The sequence below is a fragment of the Manacus vitellinus genome, unplaced genomic scaffold, assembly GCF_001715985.3.
Source record: "Manacus vitellinus isolate BGI_N305 unplaced genomic scaffold, ASM171598v3 scaffold_2_pilon, whole genome shotgun sequence".
In the NCBI taxonomy this organism is placed as follows: Eukaryota; Metazoa; Chordata; class Aves; order Passeriformes; family Pipridae; genus Manacus; species Manacus vitellinus.
The window spans coordinates 9,444,003-9,469,277 of record NW_021940208.1 but is presented as its reverse complement, the minus strand read 5'-3'; the positions used below and the strand labels follow the sequence as shown (position 1 = coordinate 9,469,277).

The 25,275-nt window shown below is 36.7% G+C and overlaps 1 protein-coding gene across 1 annotated transcript in view; it reads right to left on the bottom strand.

Moving 5' to 3' along the window:
- Positions 1-25,275, bottom strand: part of ARHGAP42 (Rho GTPase activating protein 42) — a 145,603-nt gene that overhangs the window by 26,536 nt on the left and 93,792 nt on the right. Inside the window, exons 5-11 of the mRNA XM_018071345.2 lie at positions 21,887-21,988; positions 17,582-17,692; positions 11,294-11,398; positions 7,660-7,789; positions 3,761-3,861; positions 1,324-1,433; positions 454-532 (exon numbers count right to left, since the gene is read on the bottom strand). Of these exons, the coding sequence (XP_017926834.1) occupies positions 454-532; positions 1,324-1,433; positions 3,761-3,861; positions 7,660-7,789; positions 11,294-11,398; positions 17,582-17,692; positions 21,887-21,988 (738 nt within the window). The remainder of the gene's footprint in view (positions 1-453; positions 533-1,323; positions 1,434-3,760; positions 3,862-7,659; positions 7,790-11,293; positions 11,399-17,581; positions 17,693-21,886; positions 21,989-25,275) is intronic.

The following is a 25,275-nucleotide window of genomic DNA, read 5'->3' as shown; positions in this document are numbered from 1 at the left end:
GGGTAGACAAATAGTGGGAAGAAAACTCAGACAAGCCTGTCTCTCAGTAGCTTTCAACACATTTTTCTGGGCTCTGCAGTGCCTTTTGAGATGATAATTGTTTACCCCACGACATTGCCCAAAAGATGGTTGATCTTTACTACTGTAATAACTACCACATCACATAATTTACCTGCATCATGAATCCTATTACTATGCTAGTCTACTACTTAAACTATTATTATTTAGAATATCCTAACATAAAATAATGATATATAACTGTAGGCTTAAATTAATAGTTCTCCTTTTCTACTTTGTACCTATTTTCACTATGTACTTGCAGTAGTGTCTCACAAAGAAAAGAACTGTATTTGCTGGTATTGCAACAGAGTATCTGAAGTTTATACTAGCTTCTTCTTTAATATGTGTGCCATAAAACCGTAAAATGAAAAGAAAATTAAAAAATATCCTTACTGGTTCCTTTCCATCCATAGCTTCAAGCCAAAGTTTTCGGTTGGATTCTGAAAAAGCTTGCAGTGTGATGATTCCAGGTCTGTCAAAAACACACACAGTCAATGAAATTACTACTTTTCTCAAACAGCTTCCAAAGTTAGAATTCAAATGCATATTGACATGTGAATACATAAAAGACACAGCAGTCAGAGAAAGTTGACAGTTTCTGACATAACAGAATCATTTTGAGGTAGATATAAAACGGGTCTGTTTTCTAAAAGTTTGGCAACAGTCATAAAACATTTTTTAGGAGAACAGCTACAAAAGTCAGTCTATTTATCATATTTTAACAAAAAAATTAATTCAATATTTCTCTTTATCCCTGAGCTTGGAAAAAATACTTCTACAAACTACTGTATACATATAGTTTAAATATAGGAAAGCTGTTTTCATCTATCTGATGCAATAATAATACCCAAGAATAAGTAGAAAAAATGTTATAGATGTAATTTCCAAGAAAGAAAAACAATGTGCTACCGTACATTTCTGAATGAAATAGACCTTTGAGCAGAATATGCTTATTAATAGGTATTTATAAAAATATGTATGATCTGTTTATAAAAGAGGATAGTTTTCCTACAGGTTCTGTAAGAACCTGTCTTGTATCTGCATGCAAATATAATGTAGTAAAGACAACACATATGCAATGTGACAAATTTTGTTAGAAAACCGTGTTTGAACAAAGAAGTATTAAGTCTTGAAAGCCTAGTTTGTCTGCATACAAACATATTGTTTCTGCATACAAACATATCTGTTTCTTTTACAGGAGTAATTATTATATATTGGTTACGATTATTTTCAAATTGTTAACACAATGAAAACAATTCAAACCTCTCATATACTTCAATATCGAAACAGAATCGTTTATCAATTGAATCTGTCTTTCTCCTGATGCAAGATTTTAGCTTGAACATTTCTGGTGAGCTTGTGACAAGACCATTCTACAAAACAAAACAAAATGAAATAAGTAGAGGCAGTATGCTTATATAACTTGGCTTCACATCCTAAACTTAACTGTATGAACAGTCAAAATATGTCTTAAGACAGGGACTGAAATTATTTAGGAACATATAAAATATACAATATTTTTTCTGTATATAAAGTAAGACAGCAGTTAATAGTTTTCTGTCACATATTTGTTATTTAATCATTATATTTCAGAAAATTCCCTAAATTCAAAACTTATAAAATCATATAATTCTGCCAACTCTCACATGCAGATAAAAAGATTTATGAAGAATAAAGCTGACTAACTCCTAATTCTGGCTACCATGATCATGAGACCTCTCTATAATGTTGGCAAGGCTGACACAGTTGGGGATTCTGAGTAATGGGAGGAAGCAAATGTCACTCCTGTCTTCAAGAAGAGCGAGGAGAAGGATACAGAATAGTAGAATCATTTAGGTCTGAAAAGGCCATGACTAAACCATCTACATGTCTTTTAAATACCTCCAGGGTTGGTGACTCAACCACTTCCCTGGGCAGCCTGTTCCAATGCTTGACAACCCTTTTGGTGAAGAAATCATCTGTAATATCCAATCTAAATCTCTCCTGATGCAATTAGAGGCCATTTCCTCTCATCTTATGAGGAACTATGGGCCAGTCTGCATCACCTTTATCCCTGAGAAAGTGATGAAGTGAATAATCATGGAGAGCATTTCCAAACATATTCTGGGAACAAAGGTTACTGGAAGTAGTCAGCATGAATTTAATGAAGGAAAATCATGCAGGATCAACTTGATAGCCCTCTACAATATGATAGATGGCTCAATCTATGATGGAAGAACAATGAATATTGTTTATCTCAACTTCAGCCAGGCTTTTGACACTACATCCTGCTATATCCTCACAGACAAGTACAGGTGGAGCACAGGCTAGGTGGTAAGGTGGATGGAAAACTCTCTGACTTGCTGAGCTCACAGCAGAAGTCTAGCCGCAGACAGTGACCAATGCTACGCCCAAGAGGTCAGTACTGGGGCCAGCAATGTTAAGTATAAATAGTGATAAGCCCAGGCACCATGACAGGCAGAAGCTGACAGAGTGGAAAGCAGCTTGGCAGAAAAGGACTATCAGGTTCTCGTGGGCAACAAATTAACCATGAGCCAGCAATGTGACCTTGCTGCGAAAGAAGGTCACCAGCCTCCGGGACTGCACCAGGCAAAGCACTGCCTGCAAGTGGAAGGTGATCCTCACTCACCATTCAGGACTGGTGAGGCATACGTGGAATGCTGTGTCCAGTGCTCAGGTCCCAGGTACAAGGGGGACAGCGAGGTACTAGAGCAAGTTCAGCTAAGGGCTACCAAGGACTAAGGACTTGGAGCACAACTACCTGAAAGGAGGCTCTAGTGTGGTGGAGTATCTTTTGCCATGTCTCAAATGAAAGTATGTGAGAGAAGGCCTGAAGTTGCGTCAAGGGAGGTTAAGATCAGCTATTAGGAAAAATTTTTTCAGAATGGTTAGGCATTGGAATAAATTGAAAAAGTTGCCCAGGGAGGTGGTGGAATCACCACCTCTGGAAGTGTACAAGAAGAGTCTGGATGTGGCACTTGGGGATGTGGTTTAGGGGTGATTATGGTGGTACTGGGTTGATGGTTGGAATAGATGAGGTGGAAAGTTTCTTCCAACCCTGATGATTCTGTGATCTGTCACATGAGGAGAAGCTGAGAGAACTGGGATTGTTCAGCCTGGAGAAGAGGGATCATATCAGTGATTTATCTACAAATACCTGATGGGAAGGAGTAAAGAAGACTGAGTAAGATTCTCCTCAGTGGTGCCCAGTGAAAGGGCAGAAGGCAATGGGCACAAACAGAAACACAATTAATTCCATTTGAATTAAAGAAAAAGCTTTTTTATGGCAGTCAAACACTGAAATAGGTTGGTCACAGAGGGCTGCATCCTTGGAGATATCTAAAACCTGACTGGACATAGACCTCACTAGCCTGTACTGGTTGACGCTGCATTGAGTTTAAACTAGAGGTCTCCAGAGTCCCCTCCCAAAACTCATCCATTCTATGAATCTGTGCAAATGCGATTGATTTCCTACACATTCGCAATGACCACATTAGAGAAGTTAGTTAATATGAGGCTTATATATGTTTTAAAAGAAATATTACTTAAATATTTACCCATGCGGTATAAGACACGTACTGCTTCATCTATGAAAACAGCCTTATGCTGGGTTCACATTTTTTTCTTTAATAGTTCTTAAATGCTTAATGTAAAAGATGGAATATATAGTTCATGTATGTATCATGTATGTGCAACTCACCACTTTTCCACCAGATTTGGTTTCAGCTATACTCATCGTAAAAGTTTTTGTTCCTTTGTCATAAGTGCAGTAATGTTTTACCCATGTAAATCCAAGAGGTCCTAGAGTAAACAGAGATAGTATTAAAAGTATTTGTTTTAGCATTTTATCGCTATTTTAGTTGCAGTTAGCAGAGAAAAATAAAACATAGCAGCATCCACATGTAGCCTACAAAATCTAAGACTCTCTTAATTTTTTAATCTGAACATGTTGTTCAGGTATAATTTTCAAACACTGCAGCTTAATAAGGTTGCCCAACAAAGTTCCAGCAGACTTATTTTCTTTGGCGACTGGATAGGTAACTGCATTTTATTAGGGTAAACAGGCAGGAAACAGGTAAGAACAGAACAGGAGGATTTTTCTGCCTAGGAAATACAGTTGAAGATTTTACCAACCTAAGTGAAACACGACTCAGTATTACACACTTTCTCTGAAGGAAACCTTGAAGTCTGTTATTAAATGCAGAAAATTGGATGAACTCATAAAATTGGAGTGCATTTTCCCTTATTTTCAGAATTCCTGTCAAAGGTAACAAATACTTGTGGTACTATCATAGAAAGGTTACTCTTCTACCTGTTACCTTAAGGGTAAAATGGCATTGGCTCAGAGGTAAATTTAATCTTACATAGTTGAACACTGACAGGAGATTTCATTATATGAAAGAAAGCAAAGCAACTGTGCAGTCTAAAACAACATTGGTTTAGAGATGAGGGGATAAAGTGGGATGAGGGTGGCGGAGGTGGCACCTCCAGCAAGAAACACTGGCCTTTTATGCCTTGGAGGGGATCTTGCTGGGGAAGAGGTGGCTGTAACAGTGGTGCATAACGACCACGTCCACAAACGGAGAGTTGCACATGCTCACAATACCAGAGTACACTGTACTTAGGGATTCAACACTCTTCCTTTTCAATGGCCATAAGTGAAATCTACAACAATCTCCAGGTGGATGTGTGCCTGATCCTGGAGAGATCACATCACACTACTTCTTAATCCTACTGCAAAGCATAGGATCTCTGATGCGGAAGATATTTTCACTCCTGGATTACCTAGAGCTTTGTTCAGGCACTGCTGTGAATCTAAACACAAAACCCTCTTGATCTTAAGCTCAATGGTATTTTAAACTTGGCCCATGCTAATGCAGCTTAGATACAGGTATTTATAATGTGTCCTTCACTGTGAGGTCATGGAGTAAATCCTCCCACCATTTGGAGAACTCTCTCCACATCCTAGAAATACAGCTAAGATCTCCCACATTTTTCTGAGAAAAAAAGTTTAATGTAGCAGAGGGAAAACACAAGCTCCCAGATTCTTACAGATATGTCTGGAGGGGTGATGCACTTCAGAGGACAGGATAATTCAGGTTTTTGCAGTGTGCTGACTGCTCCCCCTTGGGCCGGAACATTATGGCTATACCTGCACTGGTTAATAAACAGTGATGGTAGCATTTACCGTGACTAGGTAGCACAGGTAACTTGGAAAAATCTTTTTGATTTTTAAGAATAGGAAATTTAGCGCAGAGGGTCAGATATTTTGTGCAAGATTGTCTCAGTGGCAGGGAACAGTTCCATTTATTTTACTAGCATTGACACAGATTCCGGGTACTCAGCTCCAGAGACCAAACACACTGGCCACGTGAAGAGGTAATGAGAAGGAAGAGCACTTCTTTCCTCTTGGACAGCATTATGCTTCAGAGCCTAGCATTATAATATGGCACCCTTCTGCAAAGCTATAACAAATGGAGGTGTCAAAGCAGAGAAAAATACACATATATATATATAAAATGCAGTATTGTAACTTTTGTGTAAATTCTGAATAGAAAAGGACGATGAGACTTTCAACCCACATGTGATTTTCCAATTCATTTCAATGAGAGTTAGTCATAGGAAAAACATGACATTGATTTTTTCAGACTACAGTATGCATGGATCTATTAATTCTTTTTAAAATGTCATGATTTAGGAATGGTATTCCCCAATTTAGCATTCCCACTAAAATACTCCAAACCAATGCGCTGCTTGCTCACTCCCCGTCCTTCCCCCTAACTCCCCTGCAGCGGGATGGAGAGGAGAATTGCAGGAATTAAAGGTAAAGATCACAGGTTGAGATAAGAACAATTTGCTAGAAACAGCAATGAAATAAGAAAACAAACAGTAATAGCAACAGTAGTAATAACACAGTGGCCAAGAGGCAACCAATTTCTGTGTGAGTGCTCACCACGTGGAAACACCAGACAATACCTGACTGCTCCCTCTGCCACGCTATGTGACCCAAAAGGGACCCCTTCCCATGTCCCTGGAAAATGGCATAAGGTAGTATACTATAACCTTCAGGTCCTATCCATGCCTCTCATGGATAACTGAAAAACTAACCCTGTCCTGGCCAGAACCAGGACAAAATGAAAGAGCTCTAACTTTAAAAAATGTATTTTAAGGGGTTTGGGTTTTTTTTTTTAATGTAAAGAGTTAAATAAAAATGGAAGGTGTTGAAAACAAATCTAGTAGTTTTACTATAGATACAGTAGCTTTGCCTTCTAAATGTAGCCACAAAGGTGATGGTCATATGACAGACTGCATCAATCATGTAAGTTGGATGTCTGGCAATTCAGAAATGTAGATGTGGGAATTTACATGGACTGCTATGCTGACTTCAAGAAAGCTCTCCCATTGCCTGTGTTTTGGAGGAAAGCAACATCATGCTTCAAAAAGTCAACTGGTTATGCACCCGCAGAAGTTACTTGTTCTGCTCTTATGTTTTATTTCCACTTAGTACAACAAAATCTGTATTTATTCTGAATCAATTTTTTCTCTGATGGCAATTCATACTCTCTTTTAGTGTATATAAGAAGGCTGAGCACTCTCAAAGCAATTTTTGATTGTAGTCAGTACCATTTTTTTCAAAAATTACCATGACGCATATCAGTAATAAATATATATAGCATTTACTTTCAAAAATAGCAAACATTTAACCCAGTGACCCACAATTTGACAAGAACCTATAGGATGACAGTTGTAGGAACATAAACTTGCATGACAAGGAATTATACAACTAGTACCTTCCCCACTGCACAGTGATTACAGATCCTCTCACTGTTATTCCAGAATAAACTAATGAACCAACATCTTTTCAATAAGAGGATGTCAAGTTGGCCTCTCACTATTTAATGAAGCACAGCATGTGCCCAGTGCTTCACTGCTTTTCACCTTCCCCCATTAGCAAGGCTTTGGTCCACTTAACACAGGTTTCTTTTATGGTTATTACTCAATTAAAATATAGAGGGTCTTCTTAAAACTTTCAGTGCTACCGAGGGTAAAAGAGGATGAGGTTAACTAATATAAGACTTTATTTATATGACTTTTCTCTTACATCATTGATTCCCATTAAGTGTATGCTCATTTAGTCTTAAGATGGCTGGGTCAGTGGAGATCCCTGGCACAAGATGCTCCTGATGGCTCAACTACAGGCCCTGTTCATGCAGGGAAAGTCCAGGTGACAGGAGGGAGCCAAAGCAGAGTTCTGGGAGCTTGCAGCAAGGCACAGGGCAGCCAGCCAGAGCAGAACTTGCTACCAGTGAGCCACTGGGGCAAACAACAGCAAGGACCTTCCCACAAGGATCCAGAGAGCAGGAGCTGAGTTGCTTACAAGTGTTTTGATTACCATTCCATTTGACTGTAGCTACTCTAAGTGCTTTTTGAAAAATCAAACCCTTATTTTTCTTTTAAACTTTTCAATCATTAGGAAAGTAACTAGAGCAGAAGCCTGCAGCCATTCAAACACAGAGCTGTTGATTTATCCTGCTAACTAAACCATATCCTCGTTCTCGCCTTTCAAATCAAATCAAAAGATACATCTGTTGTACTCACGTTTCTCCTGCACATAGAGATAGCCTTCCATTGTCCATTGACTTGGTGGTCTGTAATCCTGGTTGGCTGATTTCATTCTTTGCATGAGTCTCTCCACTTCCTGCCTAGTGCTTTCAAAGTTATTCCGAGTCTAATACCCGGAAAAGGAAACAAACAAAACCCCACATTATCTCATACAAGTACTGAAACAACAATGAAGAAGTAATTATTAATAATGTCAAATAGACTGTATCAGAGACCAACAGAAACATTTGCCTGAGACATAAAAGGAAAAAAAAAAGGCAATAAAGAATAACACTCTTCACTTCTAGAAGCCTAGGAATAACATACTAATGAAGAATTCAACTTAAGTACACAAGTGTAAAGGAAATGTAGCTGAGAATAGCACCATTCCTCTTTCTGCAGGTCACTAACCTCAGACAGGAGCCATTTCATATCTTTCAGTATGCTTACACAGTATTTTGCAGACAGATGCAGGCTTTCTCTCTGTATACTCTAGGATTCTCAGACAGAAGCCTGGCTAAACTAGAAGCTGCTGACAGCTTATTCTGAAACTTGAAGTAATAAGACCCACTGAACCACCTGAAGTACAGTGCAGAAAACACTAATCTGGGTTAAAGCCAGGCTAATGTATCCAGACAGCTGTGACTTCTCCACACGTGGAAGTGACAAATGTACTGTGTATCTATATCCGTAGCAATACCACAAGTGCTGATTCTCAGAACAGTCAGGTTATTGGCACTGTCATGAATGTTTTTTGATAGGACTATGCAAACATCACAGTTTAGTATAACAAAAATATGGTATGTAAGAAACAGTTCACAAGTAGTAGAACTGTACCAAAAGCATGGAAGTACTGTTTCTATCCTAAATATCACGTATATAACCTGGCATCTTGCAAAGCAAACAATTACAGCACTAAGATGTGTTTTCCATACTTCCTAATATCTATATGCATGTGAATTCAGTGAGGTTAGGGTTTCCCTCCATGCACCTAGCATGGACAATTATTGTGAGGTGCCAGAGGTTTGATAGGTTGTTCTTAATAGATAAGATATTGAACACCCTGTTCCTACAGGTCATAGAAAAAAATAAAGATTTCAGTAATGTTTCTACAAAATCATATATGGACTCTAATCCTGACTAGTCAGAAAGATATGCTCAGGACTTTATACTTTCCACTTTTCACGGGCCATTCATGCAGTTAGTTGTGTTATAGTATAATAATACATGTTTAATCTCCTTTTTGAAGACAAACATTATTATTAGAGAGGAAGTAAAATTCTACTCTGAACTTTTCAGATTTGAGACCTTCAAGAGAGACATGTCATTGAAGGAATGTTCCCATGTTGAAAGCTTATGTCTGTCTATTAAGTCCTTAATTACTTTTAAGCAGCCAGGTCTCTGAACCAAATTATAGAGAACAAAGCCAAATGGACATATAAAGTACGCCACTGGCCAGCTGAAACAGTTAAAGTGACAACAGGTCACGTTAGAACATGGTGACCTGTTAAGAGCTGTTGGTCTGCTACTACTCTCCTACTCCTGTGGCTGTTACCACTCCTGCTGTAACCAGTAGGACAGAAACAGCAGTTCAGGTCAACTGTTCTCCAAGACCTGAACACGCAATGCAGTGGTGAGGAGTACTTTTGGCAGCTATAACAAACAGGCTGAACACAATTTTCCCTGTCTGCAGTTTGTCTTTCCCTATATAAATTGTTTCACTTTAGTCTGAGGTTGGGTGATGCTATTAATGGCAAGTCAGAAGAGAGTCCAGCTGGCTAAAGGAAGCTGTGGATCTCGATCTGGAGGCAGAATTCATACTTCTGTCTAACAGGAGTTAATGATGTACTGATCACACTGTTTCTTCATGTGTATATTTTTTCTAATGTATAAATACAATGAACAAAAATAATCATAATACATTGATAATTCTGCCTAACTTTATATCTCCCTTTATCTCTGTAGTCTATTTACAATAGCAAGTTGCATTAATATAATATTCAGAAAACATTAAATTTAACTATTTCTTAATTAACACTGACATAGAAAAAAATCCTCTAACAATTCTGCTTCTATAGATATGTGCATAGAAGATACCAACATATTATGACTTACAATGTCAGTTTTGGTCTGTGCTATGGACTCATGCCCCTCTCAGAACTTGCCATATTAAAATAAATAAATTTCTGAAGTGCATTTTTCACCCTTTCAGTGAAACTGCTGTGCAACAACACTGACCTCTTGTGCCTTTATTTGAAAGAGTCTTAGTAGCAAACAAAGTAGAAAACACATAATTTGAAAGGACAAGGGGCTGAGATGCTCTACAGTCAGAGAATATTTGCATTTTGATTCAAAAGGAAAAGGTTAATCATCTAGGAAGTTTAGCCTTATTTCCTCAAGCAGTTTTTAAAATGGAATCTATACCTATGTATGAACAACAAGACATAAAAGGGAAGGGTGTTGTGGAGGTCTTCTGCTGAATGTGTTTAAGTGCAGCAATATCCGAAGAGTGCAGTACTCCTAAGAATGCAGATCTACATTAACAGTCATTTTCCAACTTTGAGCCAACATAGGCCCCTCTAATAACAAGGTGTTACAGGGGAAATGTCAGTATTTTATTTTTCAGTAACCCACAGGGAACAGCAGTTGAGCACAGTTAAGATGTTCTTGTACTTCCAGATGTTTCATATTCCCTAAGTTCAGTGGCCAAGGCACTATCCACTAATGCTGATGTCAGGTATTCTACATGGTTGTAGCTTCTTTGCCTCTAGTGGAGCTACAAAAATTTCTGTCAGGTGTGTCTTTTCTTGAAAGAATAAAATGGATTTAACTTCTTTTTAAAATTTTGTTCTGGACTTTGATGTTACTTGGCATGAAAAATACAGGGCTGGCCCAATATGAATATGCTGAATTTCACTTGTATACAGAAGTTATAATGAGTGGAAAAGTATGTTGATTAAATGCATTTTAGTTATCTCTAATAGGTATGAAATTTTTGGGTATAGTTTGTGCCTAAAATAGGATCTTGTATGGTTCAGACTACCAAATCCAGACCAATCTACAGCAAAAGATCTATCTGCTCAGTTGAGAGTAACTCTGTACACAAAAAAAGAGATTTTTTCTACATGTGAAACTTAACATTTGTGAGAGCTGCTCATAGAAGAATGTCCCACCAGGTCTTTTATGGCCCAGGGAGCAGCCAGAGAAGGGTTTCCCAAGTATGCTTTATATACAGTGGGAAGCTAGCAAACAGCCAGACAAACTGTATCATTCTATACCAGCTGGAGCATTTTTGGTACTTTCACTTACTCCAGAAGACAGGCATCACTCTCAAGAAAGCACTTATACAAGTTTAAACTATCTGCTGTCCTGTTTTTCTTGACCTTCCTCACAAAACTTTGATCTGGAAATCACAAATTAACTATCTGAAGATTAATTTTTCCGAAGTTATTTGCTGTCAGGAATCTTACTTACTTTAACCTTATAAAAATAACTTTTACCTATTTTTATATTAATTTGATTTCAGCTTACTAAAACATTGCAAGATTTAGAGTTTCAATAAAGTGCTACGAGTCTAATATTCTGAAATTAAATTAGCAAATTAAATGGGATAAATACAAATCACCCTTACGTTCTGCAAATTGAACTGCAGTTGCTGCTTGTATGGTGCAAACTCCTGAGCCAATTCATATCCTTCATGGTAAAATGTAAATAATCCTTGAAGAAAGGCCAAGAGCTGAAAAGGTAAAATTGAGAAGCATTATACATTTTAAACTCCTGGAAGACTCTATACTTTATGCACAAAAGCAAAGCTTTACTGAGAACGAATCCACGGTCAGAACTTAAGAAACAGAAAGAAGTGTTAAACAGCTTTTTCATCATAATTTACATAACAATTTAATTCACTGTCATAGTAATTTTATCCAGTATTTCAGCTGGAGTCTTTGCTAGTATTCATTTTCCAAGTTCAAACTTTCAGAGTTCAAGATTTTTTTTTTTCAAAATATTTTTGCACTTTCTTCATAGTAATTGCTTGGGCTATGACTTATTTTCCACAAATGAGACTTTTGAAACTATGTTTTGGGTAGCTTAGTACAACACAAGAAATCCAGACTCTTTCCTCCTGCTCTGAACAAAATGCAAACTCTATCTGGTATGTCTGTGAATGACTCCAACAGAACCACTGAAGTCTGTATATACCCAGTTGAAAAGTCTTTTTAAAGTTTGCTTTAAAACAGTGTTCAAGTAGTAAAAGGAGCATCTAGATTTTAGCTCTTGAACTAATGCAGTCCTGTCATCTCTTAGTTTTGAAAGCCTTCTAACTTACTCTGTTTTAAATTTTTAAAGCGTTTTAACATTGCTGTAAATAACAAGCATTTAATTTCTTATCAGGGACTGTTCTCTTTGTATAGGTAATTTAGATTTAAAAAAAAAGTTAATAAAACAACAACAAAAAAGATAAATTAATTTGTATGTACAATAACATAAGCCCTAACAAGAGGAAAGATTTTTCTTAGTATATTACACTACTGAAAAGCTAATCGTTTAGGCTAAGTAACTGGATGTCTAGGCTGCCTCCTAAATCAGTAAAGAACCACAGGTATTCAGGAGTATAATTCTTTTTCCTTTTCCAGACTTCTCCCTCAGGATGGGATGAATGATCCAATGGAAACATTTCTCTCTCTCCATTGACTATTGAAGTAGTCTAGACTTAGGCAACAAAAATGCCATTGTTCATATTTAATGCACTTTGCTTTGTGTTACCAGTACCATAGATTACTGCAAGTGGAACAGCTTAAAAATGTAGTTTTTACTGTGTTTATATTTTCTTTACATTTACTCTCAGCCCTACTTGGAGAAGTGTCCTTAAATTGTTCTGCCTCCTTTCTCCTGTTACTCTCTAAAAGACTGCTGAGGACATGCTTATCTGCCTGCTGTTTTGCTGCATTAGTAAGTTAAAGCAGTTCAAGGTTAACAGACCATCAGTGCTGGCACAAATGAAAACATGAGGATAAGGCTGGGAGAAGGACTTTGCTCTTGGTGTTGCAGGATCAGCTGAAACCCTGGCCTCAGGCAGAGATGGTGTGGGCCAACAGCTGCCCAGTAAACTGGTCATAGAGCTTGCAGAACTGAGAAGATCCTTGGACATCAAAGTAAGTTTTTGTGGGGGCCTCTGCAGTGGGTATGAATTCCTGAACTGTATTCCACTACCAAACAAACAAATGAAGGCAACACAGTCAAGTGGAATGCTCCACAGCTTGTGTAAATTGTCTGTCCACCTGAAATCATTATCTCAGCTAAGGACCTGACCTTGAAAGTCTCTTATTGGTTAACCAATATTGGTTGACCACCAATTCAGGTGGTTCTGAGGAAGGTCCAAATACAACAGTTTATCTTAAGAAGCTCCAATTGCATAAATACATAGAAAGAGTTCTATAATTTTGTATAACTTTAGACTATAATTGTAAATTTCTATAATTCTAGAAAGAATTCCATAATAGAAAAGAAAGAAAATTAATCTTGCTTTTTTATGAATAGAGCATAAAATAAGTAAATTATAACTAAGGCTCTGCTCTGGCTCCAGTTATGTGAAGCCTGCACTCACAGTCTACATCCAGTTACTTATCAGTGTCCCCAAATACAACTCCTTCAGATGCAGCAGCATAACTACTCCTGTGCTTGCTCTGGCTTGGTTCAGTCTAAAGGATTAACACAACCTGTAAGTACAAGTTTGATGCTAAACCCACCCCTTTCAGCTAAAGAGGTACTGCAGGAGTAGCATGAGTGCTTAGCAAAACTGCAGCCACATCACAACGTTAGAGCACACCAAAATTACAATAAAAAAACTAGTGGGAGAAAGTTTCAGTGTGTCACCTTATGCCTGAATTATAAAGACCAGTTTACAGAGCATTTCAGGAGAATGTACTATAAACTGTTTAAATTTCATCTTCAATACTTGAAGAAAACCATTTTCCACCATACAAAACACAAGATGGCAGCAAAGCTGAATTTATCAGAAAGCAAAAATACAGCAGCAAAGAAAAAAAAAACAAACCCTGAGAAAAATCTGAATTCATTTTGGTTAAAACACTTCTCAGGTATTTTGGCAGTTGTGCATTGCAGAGGATCTGGCCTTGAGGTCCTCTTGGTCAAATACTCTCCGAGCACTTAGAAAAATAGGAATAAAAGAAAAATATTATGCAAGTCTTATATCAGCTTATTCAAGTTCTGTGCTTCAACAATGTGACACTGAGGATGATATTTTTCTCAAAATATGTGTCACTAGCAGTGGAAAAACAAGGATCAGAAAATGCCCAGTACCCATGGGCCTATGCCATTGAGGCAATGCCATAATCACTTTGATTGACAGGTACAGCCAAAGCTCTGCACAGAAGAGATCTAAAAGCCAAGGACTTTTGCTGTAGGCTTATGCTTATAGTGGGGTTTTCTTTTTCCTGGTGTTAGTGCTGCTGAAGGCAGGCTCATAATTTTAAAGCAATTAATATTAAATAGAATAGAAAAAAATACTAAAAACAAGAATAGAAAATCAGTGCTTTTCCTTTCAAAGAAGATTTTCAGAATGTATTTTGAGGTGCTCTTCATACATAAAAAGGTAATTTGTTTCATCAAACATCACAAACAATGCCGGATGCTTTCATATCGCAATTTTTCATTTTAACAAGTGCCTTATAGTTACCTCATTCTGAGTATCTAATCAGTCACATCAATAAAGAGTGCGGTCTGAACTCCGTAATACAAAGCTACTCACCACCTCAGAGCCACGAGGATTTCAACACAGAACCTGAAACTAAATCCAACTACTTCTAAGACTTTATTTATTTTTATGTAGAGCTGGTGACCTCAAGACTGCCTGGTCATTTCATTCTCACAGGAAGAAGACTGTACTTAGGTTTCGGGTAGGGGAGGAATTTAACCTTTGGCTTGCAGCACATCAGCCAGAAGTCCCTGTCTCCCTGTTTTCATTTTATTTATAAGCAGATAGTGCTTACTCTTCAGATTAAAGTGAATGTAGTTAATAACACAGAAAATTCAAGAAAGAGGAAATCAAGTTTAATGTCCACTGTGAAGTCTCATGGAAACGCATACAATTACAGGCAGGGTTTTTCGGTTTGCTGTTCTTTTTTGGACCACCCCATACATTTCAGATAGTTTACTGCTTATGAACTCTATGCCCTGATTTCTACAGTAGAAGGAAGTCCTGGCATCACCAAAGGACAAAGCAGAGCTCTAGGAAGGTGTTTGCATTTTTTTAACAAGCATAACATCCTCAGAAAGTGGTATTGGTTTGGACTAGCTTCTTTGGGCTCACAAAGGAAAAGCTAGCAAGACAGATTAGTGTCACTTTGCTTTTTTGTTTAACTTGATGTAAAGTAAATTTTAACGTTAATTTGACCTTCAGAAAAAGTTCAAATTCATGATCTCTGTGAAAACCTGAGTTGTTTTTTTTTCTTGGAAACAATCAAGATCTAGGAGGATCACAAATAGGAATATGTCAGTTACTCACACTAATACACATTAGCAGCCCCTTCAATCAAGATGCAGAGAACACCAGAGAAACCCAGGGCCCTGGAAGCAGCTGCATAAGTCTACCCAAAATATTATAATCCTCTATTCTGTGTCCGAGTCATTAGCATGTACGTTAAAATCTTTCCCTATTCTCCTTCAAGAAAGAACATACTCCACTCTTACTGTCCTAGCTGTAACCCACCTGGCAATTTTTGCCAGGTTATTGCTCCCGCTCTGGTTCCCAGATCATCCCTATCCTCTGGCACGGAAAACCTGAAGGTCTTGAAAGGAGGTCCAGCAGATCATTTGCTTTTCAAGTTCTATTCCCATGCCATGAACTTATCCTTCTTTCATATGGGCATCACAGTTTCCTCCTTCACTGCACTAACAGATTTATTTTGTTAAACACTCCTTCAAAGAGTCTATCAGCAACACATCAGACCAAGAATTATACAGAGATGTGACACTGCGCTGATAAATCAGAGACATGGCTAGCACATGCACTAGAATGCCCCACAACCATCAGAGCTCCTAAGGAGGAATGTCTATATAGACACACATCACCAGGCATCGTCCACCATCTGAATATCCATAGAGCACATTTTAGAAAGCCTATTTTGAAGTCTTTGTGGAGGGTTTTTTGTTTGTTTTTGTTTTGGTTTGGGTTTTTGTTCATTGTTGTTTTGTTTTTTTTTTTTTTCCTCATGGTATTGCTGATTTGTATTATAATTTACTTGGCATACTTTGCCTTATGGGTTTTAGTAAATGGTTTTATTCCAGCATTTTGCATGTAATAAACTAGAAACATAAAATTAAGAATTTTGACGGTTCAAAATTTTATAACTGATGTTATAATTTAAGCTCTGTTTATATTCAGCTTGATTATAAATAAATTCATACCCAGAGTCAGAAGACACTGCCTGCAAGGGCTATTATTCCCCATACCTTCCAGAGTATTTCCCACACCTTCCTCTGGAAAAACAAGTAATGAGCTGTATGCAACAAACAGCATACTGGGCTGAAATGCCTACTGGTCTGAGACAGCATAGAAACTGATCCACTTAAAAGTAAATTTTACCTATTTTAACTCTGTGCAATTGCACAATATTTTCCAGTGTAAAAGTCTTTTCAATACTGAAAGTTTCTATTACATTAAAGGAGCATAAAGTCTTCTATACTAGGGTCAGAGCCAGGTCAAGATTGCTAGATTTTTCCAGGATGTGAGAGTTTTGCAGAAGGAGACAGAGAGAGACACTCTGGATTAATCTGTGACAGGTAGAAAAATGTTCTTATTTAGGAATCTGAGCAAAGTTTTAGTCCCTAAGATTTGGCAGCTGTACGCCATAAAGATAGGATTTCTGTTAAGTACTGCTTGCTGAATCCAGGTTCATTAGTTTGCATCAATGTCAAACATTCACTACACAATACATTCTCATCTCATGGAAAGAAGGCATCTGAGAAGCTCTTCTTGGTGACAGTGGGTGTTAGAGATATAATTCAACTTTTTTCACAGTCAAGAGTGTTGCTTCAGTAGTTACAAGGAGGCTGGAAGATGGTGTGAAGAGGGAGAAAAAGTTATATTTGTCATGTTCCTCTATCATGACTGACATTCTGCTATGCTCAGTAGGCTTAATGGGAAGGGACAGATGACACTGGAAGTTCTCTGTCAAGGGCTACAGGTACTAACTAAATGAAGCAACTGGCAAGCTAGTCCTGTATGACATGAACAGTAATACTACTAATATGCCACAGAAATATGCTAGCACATCATACACATCATACTGCTTTTGGTACTGACTGACCGAGAAGATAGCTGGGAGCTGAGGGGGGGCAGAAACACAGTCCAGAAGAAAATCCCAGACCTAAATATGGACTTTGAAACACAACTTTATCTTACTCTTTAATGGAGTGTCAACACATGCTTTCCTTTATGTGCAAAGTACACTAAAGACAAAGGGCTCCACCAACAAAAAATAAACCAACCTATCCTACAGAAAAGTTATTTTTCACTTTATTTCATATGTAAATCAGAAGAACGTACGTGTACACTACATACATGAAATATTTAAATTAAAAAAATGGCTTAAAATTTAAGCCATTAAATCACAGTATTAGTTAACATCCATTATGTGTTGCACAGACACAACATTACATGTTGTCCCATTAAAATGTTATACACACTTCAAGTCATCAGACATTTCACTTCACAGTAGATATGAAACTCTTATGTAATCCTTTAATAAACATGGAAAGTGCCCAAGTCGAGATCTTAATGTCTACGTACGAACAACCTGCATTCAGAACTTTAAAAGGGAGCAAAAAAAATCAATAATTTAAATTAAATTTTTAGCTTTAAATGTGTCCATTCTAAAGAAAATAAAACAAAACTTACAGGTTCTACGAATTCAAATTTCTTTTTCTCTTGTACTTCTTGAATTTTAAAAACATATTCTAATGATGCTTCATAAAAGTTCTGATGTTCTCTGTCAATCTGTGTATCTGCCTAAAAGACAAAATGAAATACAGACAATATTAATTTAGTCTCATGATGAAAGACTATGTCTTTACCAAACAGATTTTCCATAAAATTACTTTACAAGTTTCATGGGGTTCAGTTTTCTTCCTGAAAATTGGAATACCTCCTTAAAATAGCTCAGTGCAAGTTTAAGAAGCTAACATTACACATTTTAGCCTCATGCCTTTTCCCCTCTTTTTTTCCAGTTTGTTCTTCCTTTTTTCACTTTCATATTCTAGTTTTTAGGAAAGCCTGGAGGGGAAGAAAGGTGGCAGCAGGTACTTGGTGTATGCAAGTTTAGAAAAAGAAATAAAAGTGAGTAGCGTAGGAATCAAAGAGAGACAAAAAGATAATTATTTCTATCAAAATGTTTAAGTATCACATGCACTGAAATTGTATCTATTTCTTAGCTTCAAATACCTTCTCAAGAACATTTTCCTTTCTTAAATAGGCTGTCTTTAGCATTGACATCTTGCAACTAGTTATTTTATAGGATGAATCACATGCTCTTGGAATGTAAACATATTTAAGTCCTTAACCTCATAAATAAAATATTTTTCCAGTTTTAATTTTCAAGTGACAGAACTACAAGGCAATACTTGTCAGAAGTGCCTGACTAATACCACCCACCATGGTGATCCAGTACCAGAACAGTGTCTTCTGCCTAAACAGCTAAAGAATTAACTCTTATCAGTTGATAAAGAGTAATAGGCTTTTTTCCTCAATTTAAACAAGCCACAGGAGAGGGAAGTAACAGACAAGCAGCGTAGCATGTAGATAATGCTAAAAGGAGATGCAGATTATCCTTCTTCAAAAAAATTATTTTCTCAAGCAAATCCCTTTTGGGCTGCATTAGGTTTATGGTCTTTGGTCAAAATTTTTTCACGGATTGACAATGTGAGTAAGACCACTTCACTTACTTTTGATGTATGCCTGTTAAAATACAGAAGGATACTTCTGTATATTCTCTAGTTCAATTCTGGCATTAAAAATAACAAATAATGTATGGAAATTGGAAAAGCTTGATGTTGCCTTCCCTTGAAAACAAACCAGCAAACACATCATAAAAGACGTTTAGTATTTTTAACAGTATAAAAGCAAAAAGTCAGTGTTTTCCTTCAGGCAGGAGTTGGTCATCAATAGCACCATATATAATTAAGATTGCTTGTTTAGTCAAGGACATCCTACTACTGTGATTTGGCTACACAGACTCTTAATATTGATCCACCTCCCTAGTCCAGTGCTCTAACACTACTTCAACACATGGGCCTCAATGTTATATTTCAAGTGATTCAGCACCAGCATTTCCTTCCGATGCCTATAGCAAACAAACAAACAAAAAAATCAGTAAATTAAGTACACAAACTAATATTATGAAGCAGAAATCAAACACTCAAAATGCTAATAATGAACCACTCTATCTCAAAATTAACTCCGCGATTTGCCATTCATGTGGTGTGTTTGGCTACTGTTTTCTCTGATACTCTGTTAATAATTTTATTTCATAAAAAAATGTATCACAAAGTCAGTGCTACATAGCTGAACTAAAGCAGTTGCCACCACTTTGGGACATGATCCAAGAATTCCTTGCTCATAAAAGTGGCATCAATAAGCACGTGAGACAGACCTCAGCTCTCACATTTAATTGTAAGTAAATAATAAAATCTAGTTTTAGAAATTATCTCTTTCAGGTTTTGGCTCAGAAAAGGTATTTAAACACCTAATTAAATCCATCTCTATTCTGAATAGCATTTAAGCAGGTTGTAGTTGTAATGATACTTACACCAACCAAGTACCATCTCAAATATGGATAGGTTCCTAAATTAAGGCCATAATCACCACCAGTGAAGAGAGACTATATCAGAATTTCACAAATATCACAGAATCACAGAATATGCTGAGTTGGAAGGGACCCACAAGGATCATCGTGTCTAACTCTTAGCCCTGCACAGGACCAATATACATTCTGTAGAAGCTTATGAATTTATGTGAACATCAAAGGATTCAGATTTGTAAGAATCACTTTGAAAGTGATTTTAAAGTTTCAAAAGGTGAAAGGATTTTCACATTTTCCTGTGACTTCAAGCTTCATGTATAAAATGAAGACATTTGATGTATATGATTTTGAGTCTCTATGTGTATATCTAGTTATAGTAATATTTTCATTGATGTAGGCTATCACTACAATGTATACCAGAACATCACATAAGCTTAGGGACTGATTCTGGAACAGATTTCAGACAAATAAAATCAGAAGTTTATTAACTTTCTCACATCATTCAATTCTGCCCATTTTCTACTCCTCCTTGCTCATCCCAGTACTCCTTAACCCACATAATGTGAGCAGGTATCAAGAAACCTCATAAATCCAAGGAAATAGCAAGTTTTAAAAGAAGCATTTTTTCTGTGTAAGTGTAGCAGTCAAAAAATAGTATTCCTATCTCACTAAATGCATGATATTGGCTTGAGGCATGGACTTCCCATCACCTGAACTGAACATCAAAGTCCCAGCTGCCAGAACCACTTGGTTCTTTGCTCATGCCCTGGTTCTGCTGTGGGCAGAACCAACAGACTCCATTCTGGACATCCGTGCCATAAATGGGACTCACCCAAACCACTCTGGATACGAGTCAGCACTTATCACTTGGATTTCAGGCCAGGAATTAGTGCTTGGCCTCCTTTTATTTACAATACAGATATAGGCCAAAAGTCTCCCTAATTAAAATTTTTGGTACCGATTTGCTATTGTACCTTCTGCTTATGGCAGGTCTATGTTGCTGATTCAGCACATCTTCAGCTGCAGAAAACTGGGGAAGACAGAAAGGCCCTTGATTCTTTACAAGGGAGGCATCTGGGAAAGCAGAAAACCTCAGCCTCAGTTACAAGATTTTAAATCCAGATATGTCACTTAAGGACACAGTGGAAAATATTATTCTGGTTTTTCATTAGTTTATATACTTGAGTCAAATCCACTGTTATTCTACCATAGTTTATTAAATTCACAGTTGTTACTTTTCACTTCAGTTGCTACTTTCAGACTGCAATTATTCTCATGTCTCAAGAGTAAAATATTTTATTTGTTTTATTTTATTTCTATTCTAGAGTAATTTGGTGCTTAAGTTCATTTTTCCACATTTTGGTAAGAAATTTTTTTTTCATCTGGAGCTTAGCCTCTAACAGAACTGCTTCTTTATCAATACGCAAGATATGTAGAAAAAGTGAAAGCTCTGACATACAAATTGAATAATTAACCAACCCTACATAACTGATGTCTGATATAGACTGACTACAGCAATTCAGGTATATAAACATTATTACAAATTTTGAATTGCTAAGCCTTATTTAATTTGAATTCTAATATTACTGGTAAGCATGAAAAAAATCTACGACTTGTGACTGAGTGATGGTCACATCTCTGGTGAAAATTCCATCTGCAAACTAATTCCCATGATTTAAGAGCCATCATGACAAGAGTTATCCCATCAAAATAATTTTTAACTATTTTTGGCATAAATCCCAAAATATCATTGATACCATATTGCTGAGTTTACTATAATTTGCTTCAAAGACAAATCACAATTATTTCTACCAGCATACTGAAAAGCCCTGGAATCCTCCTGTAAAACTAGAAGTCTTCATGGTTTGTGTTTTTAACAGAAAAGAATTAGCCATACAGGCTCTTCAAAGCTGAAGTTGTGGATACAATTTCAGGGTATGATGCTGCAATCTCAGAATGAAAAAGAGGAAAAAAGAAGAAGAAAAGAGTATCATTAAAGTGATCTCAGTTCAGTCTTCCAGCTTAAATTTTATGTGAAAGAGAAGTGCAATTTCATTGATTAATACATTAAATAGCAAAAACCCCCCAACAATTAATAAACTGACTTTCAAATATTCCACATTTAGCTTATCAAACTCACACTTTTATTATAGTAATATAATTCCACTGTAACCAATAAACAGTAGCTGTACTTGAAATACACAAAGTTGCACAGGTAGAATATTGCTTTGTTAAAATATTTAACAAATATTTGTGTTGTATAAATTGCAGTCATAACAAGCATGACTACAAGAAATCACCACAATTTCACATTAACAAACTACAGCATGTCTTGAAGAGAACCAGTTTGTTACCACGATTTCTATGCAAATGTGAAACTGGGTAACAGTGCGTTCAGTGCTTACATCTTGCAAATGAGATTCTTTCTTCTTTGCTGATAAATTTAAGTGCTTCTCTAAGATGGAATAATATTTCTCACTTTCCTTGTCAAACTTCTTCTTCCCATCCTGAAAAACAAAACATTGCCAAGTAAAGTACTTGACTAAATATTACAGCTCACTTAAAAGAAATAACAGGTGCCAAAATATGGCTGGGTATAAAACCATTTTTGTTGATTCCAATATTTTTAGAGTTTAATTCTTAATTGGACCTGAAGACACTAGGAGTACTGTTTCAATTATCAAAAGCAATATTAGGTAGGATTTTTCCCGTAAATAATCAACTCATACAACAGACTCACATGGTTTCCCATAGTAAATATACATGAGGTTTTATGTAGGTGGTATCTTTCTAGGCAGACATTCATCCTCCCCTAGTTTTATAAGTGTACCTAACTGCCACACTGCCTTTGTTGAAAAAAACCCAAAACACTGTGTAAGAGGTGAGTATAAAAAATGTGATGATGATATAGGCCTATCCTTTGCATTTAACACTAATATGCTTATTTTTCATCCATACTCTAAAAATATGAGGATGATGGAAAAGCATATGTGTGGCTGTAAAAGGAAATTGGTGCAAAGGTCTGTTTCCAGTAATATTCCAATGTGTCTGAATATTTAAGCTTGCCTCATTTAAAAGAGTTATCCTGCCTTTTTCCTTTCCCTTAAAGTTTTTCCTTTCCCTCCTCTTAAAGTTTTTCTCATCATGTGTAGCCAATCTTCACATTTCCACTGTAAGACTATTTTAATATGTGATAATACAAAGGAAAGCTACTACACTGAGAAATAAGAAACATCTTTTTTCTGTATTCGAATTCAGAATTCATACTTCAAAATTTTTAAATCTGCTATTCTGAAATTTAAGAAAAAGATAGTTTTCTCAAAAGCTTTTCCATCTTTCAAGAAGTACTAAATTTCAAAAAATAGGAGAATGGATCAAAGTCAATATCTCATCAGAGAATCATTAATGATAAAAATATAATTTTTTAATTAAATAACTAGCTATCCTCTAATTAAGAGCAACCCTCTGCCAATGACTTTTACAGTCTTAGATAAGTCCTAATGATTAACAAGTTGAATGTTTTGAGAAAACAAAAAACCCTCAAGACAAACAGTCCTACTTATACATGTGTAAAAACTATTAACTGCAGAAAAACTAATTACTGGACATCATGCAGTAACATCAGGTCATTTTAAGAACTGTAGTGATTCTTTCCCTGACCCTTTCTCCCTAGAAACTGTTATACACAAAACCAAATAACTAGCTTGCATTGTAGCACCAACCTGTTTCCTTTTTCATATCATGGGAAAGTCAGGTTAGTCAGAGAACTAAGATATAGGAGGAAGAATTTAATGACAAGAATTAAAACTTATCAACCAGCTGTAACAACAAACCACTTACTGATTAGCTTCAGTGACTAAAGCTCACAATGGTAATTATACTTGATTGTAAAACATATCATATACCTTATATCCTGCAGAAAGTTCAAATATATTTAGTATGAAAAATATGCACAATTTTAATGTTCTCACTACTCCACAGCAGAGATATCTCCAAAAGACACCGTAAGGAAAAGAAGGTCCTTGACCCAACAAAATATTAAATAACAATACAGAAAAATTCCCAGTGCCTTCTAGATTTAATTACATATATGCATATATGAGGATAAAAATGTAAGTAGGAAAATATATCTAAATATATATGTAAATGTATTCCAAAATCCTTCCCAAACACATTTTTTGAAGAAAGAAAGACAGAAGGCAGAAGGCAAGAGTTCCTAGATGACTGATAAGTCAAGAAATCAACTCCTGCAGGACTGAAATCACAGGTCAGTTCCACAGCCACAGCTTTATTGGGGAATACTCAAGTGCCAGGTTTTTATGATGAAGGAAGAGCAACCTGAGTATTTCAACATCACATCTGGTCACTAACAGAAATTCAGTGCAGTTGATCACATCCCACAAATATGTACCTTTTGAATAAAAGGTGCAGCTAGTTACATACTGTCTTATCTCCTGAGACAATGATGTTAAGTGCTGGGCTAGAAATATGAACCAGACTATTATAAAACCCAAGTAACAGAGGTGGCAAGTCACCATCTTGAGGAAATTCTCAAGTCAATGTAAACCTGATGCAATGAAAAATGCAAAGAGAATTACTTTTTAGGGTGGTTTTTTTCCCCATGTCACTGAAAGCTGGGAGAGGAGTCTGCCTGATCACAATATTTATGCCTTTGGTCACAAGCTACTGGAGTTCATTAGTGGATACCCTGTCCATTAGACCATCTACATCAGCAGGTAACTTGACACAGCCTTTGAGAATGAGGCCTGGGTGCAGATAACATATACTTCACATTTGGGTTTGATGTTGTGCTTGCCTTTGCTAACTAAGAGGCAAGACCAAAGGAATGAGCCAAGAAGCCAGGGGCAAACCTCCTGCAGGATTATCTGTTTCCTGCCCAGCCAGGTAAGAATGAGTTCCCTCCCTAATAGATTTATGATATGATCAGTAGGTATTTCTCTTGCCTTGTGAACTATTTGTCTCAGAATTCAAGCTGAGAAATGGGTAATGGATGATCCAAAGTCTGATCAGCCACTTGGGCTGACACTGACATTAACATAACCTTTATTAACAAGTGCTGGAAGAGTCTAAAGTCTAAGCTGCTTTGTGAAAGTCAAAGAGAAAAGTGTTCAACACCAGGATTTGGCCATCTGAAATACCTACATACAGCACATCAAACACGTCAATGCCAAGAGGGGTCCACTGGCACATTTAATGTGGTTTCCAGTGCACCAAATCCAGCTGGTTATATTTTCTATCATCTACAACAAAACATGTGAATTACATATCAAATCACCTATTCTCTTTATACGTAAAAAGGAAAACACAATAAGTAAATGATCACATCAAAATAGGTACAACTCCCCCAAGAACAAGAATAAATCAAGCTCAAATAAGCTAATTGTGGTTTTAAGGTATCTTGTATCTTATGTGAAGCTTCATGAAGATCTCCACAGAATTTGAAGGCCTCTTGGTCTTCTGCCAGTACTACCAGCCCCCTCCAAGACTGAACCTCATTCTGTCACAGATCTGCTCAACCACTACCTTCATAGTTTTTATATTGGTTAAATTGAAGAGAAAACTACAAACTGGAGCTTGCTTGTTACCAGGACAAATTCTGGCCCAAGTGCAATGTTTCCAGGAAAGTACATCCTACGAACTTCTTGTTTTCCAGATTTTAACATTACAATAATTTCTCCCTTCAAAGGTAGGAGTGGACAAACTAAGGAGAACAGAAGTAAACTGAGAATAACAATTGCTGGCAGTTTTGACTGCAATAGTGTCTTTATCTGCT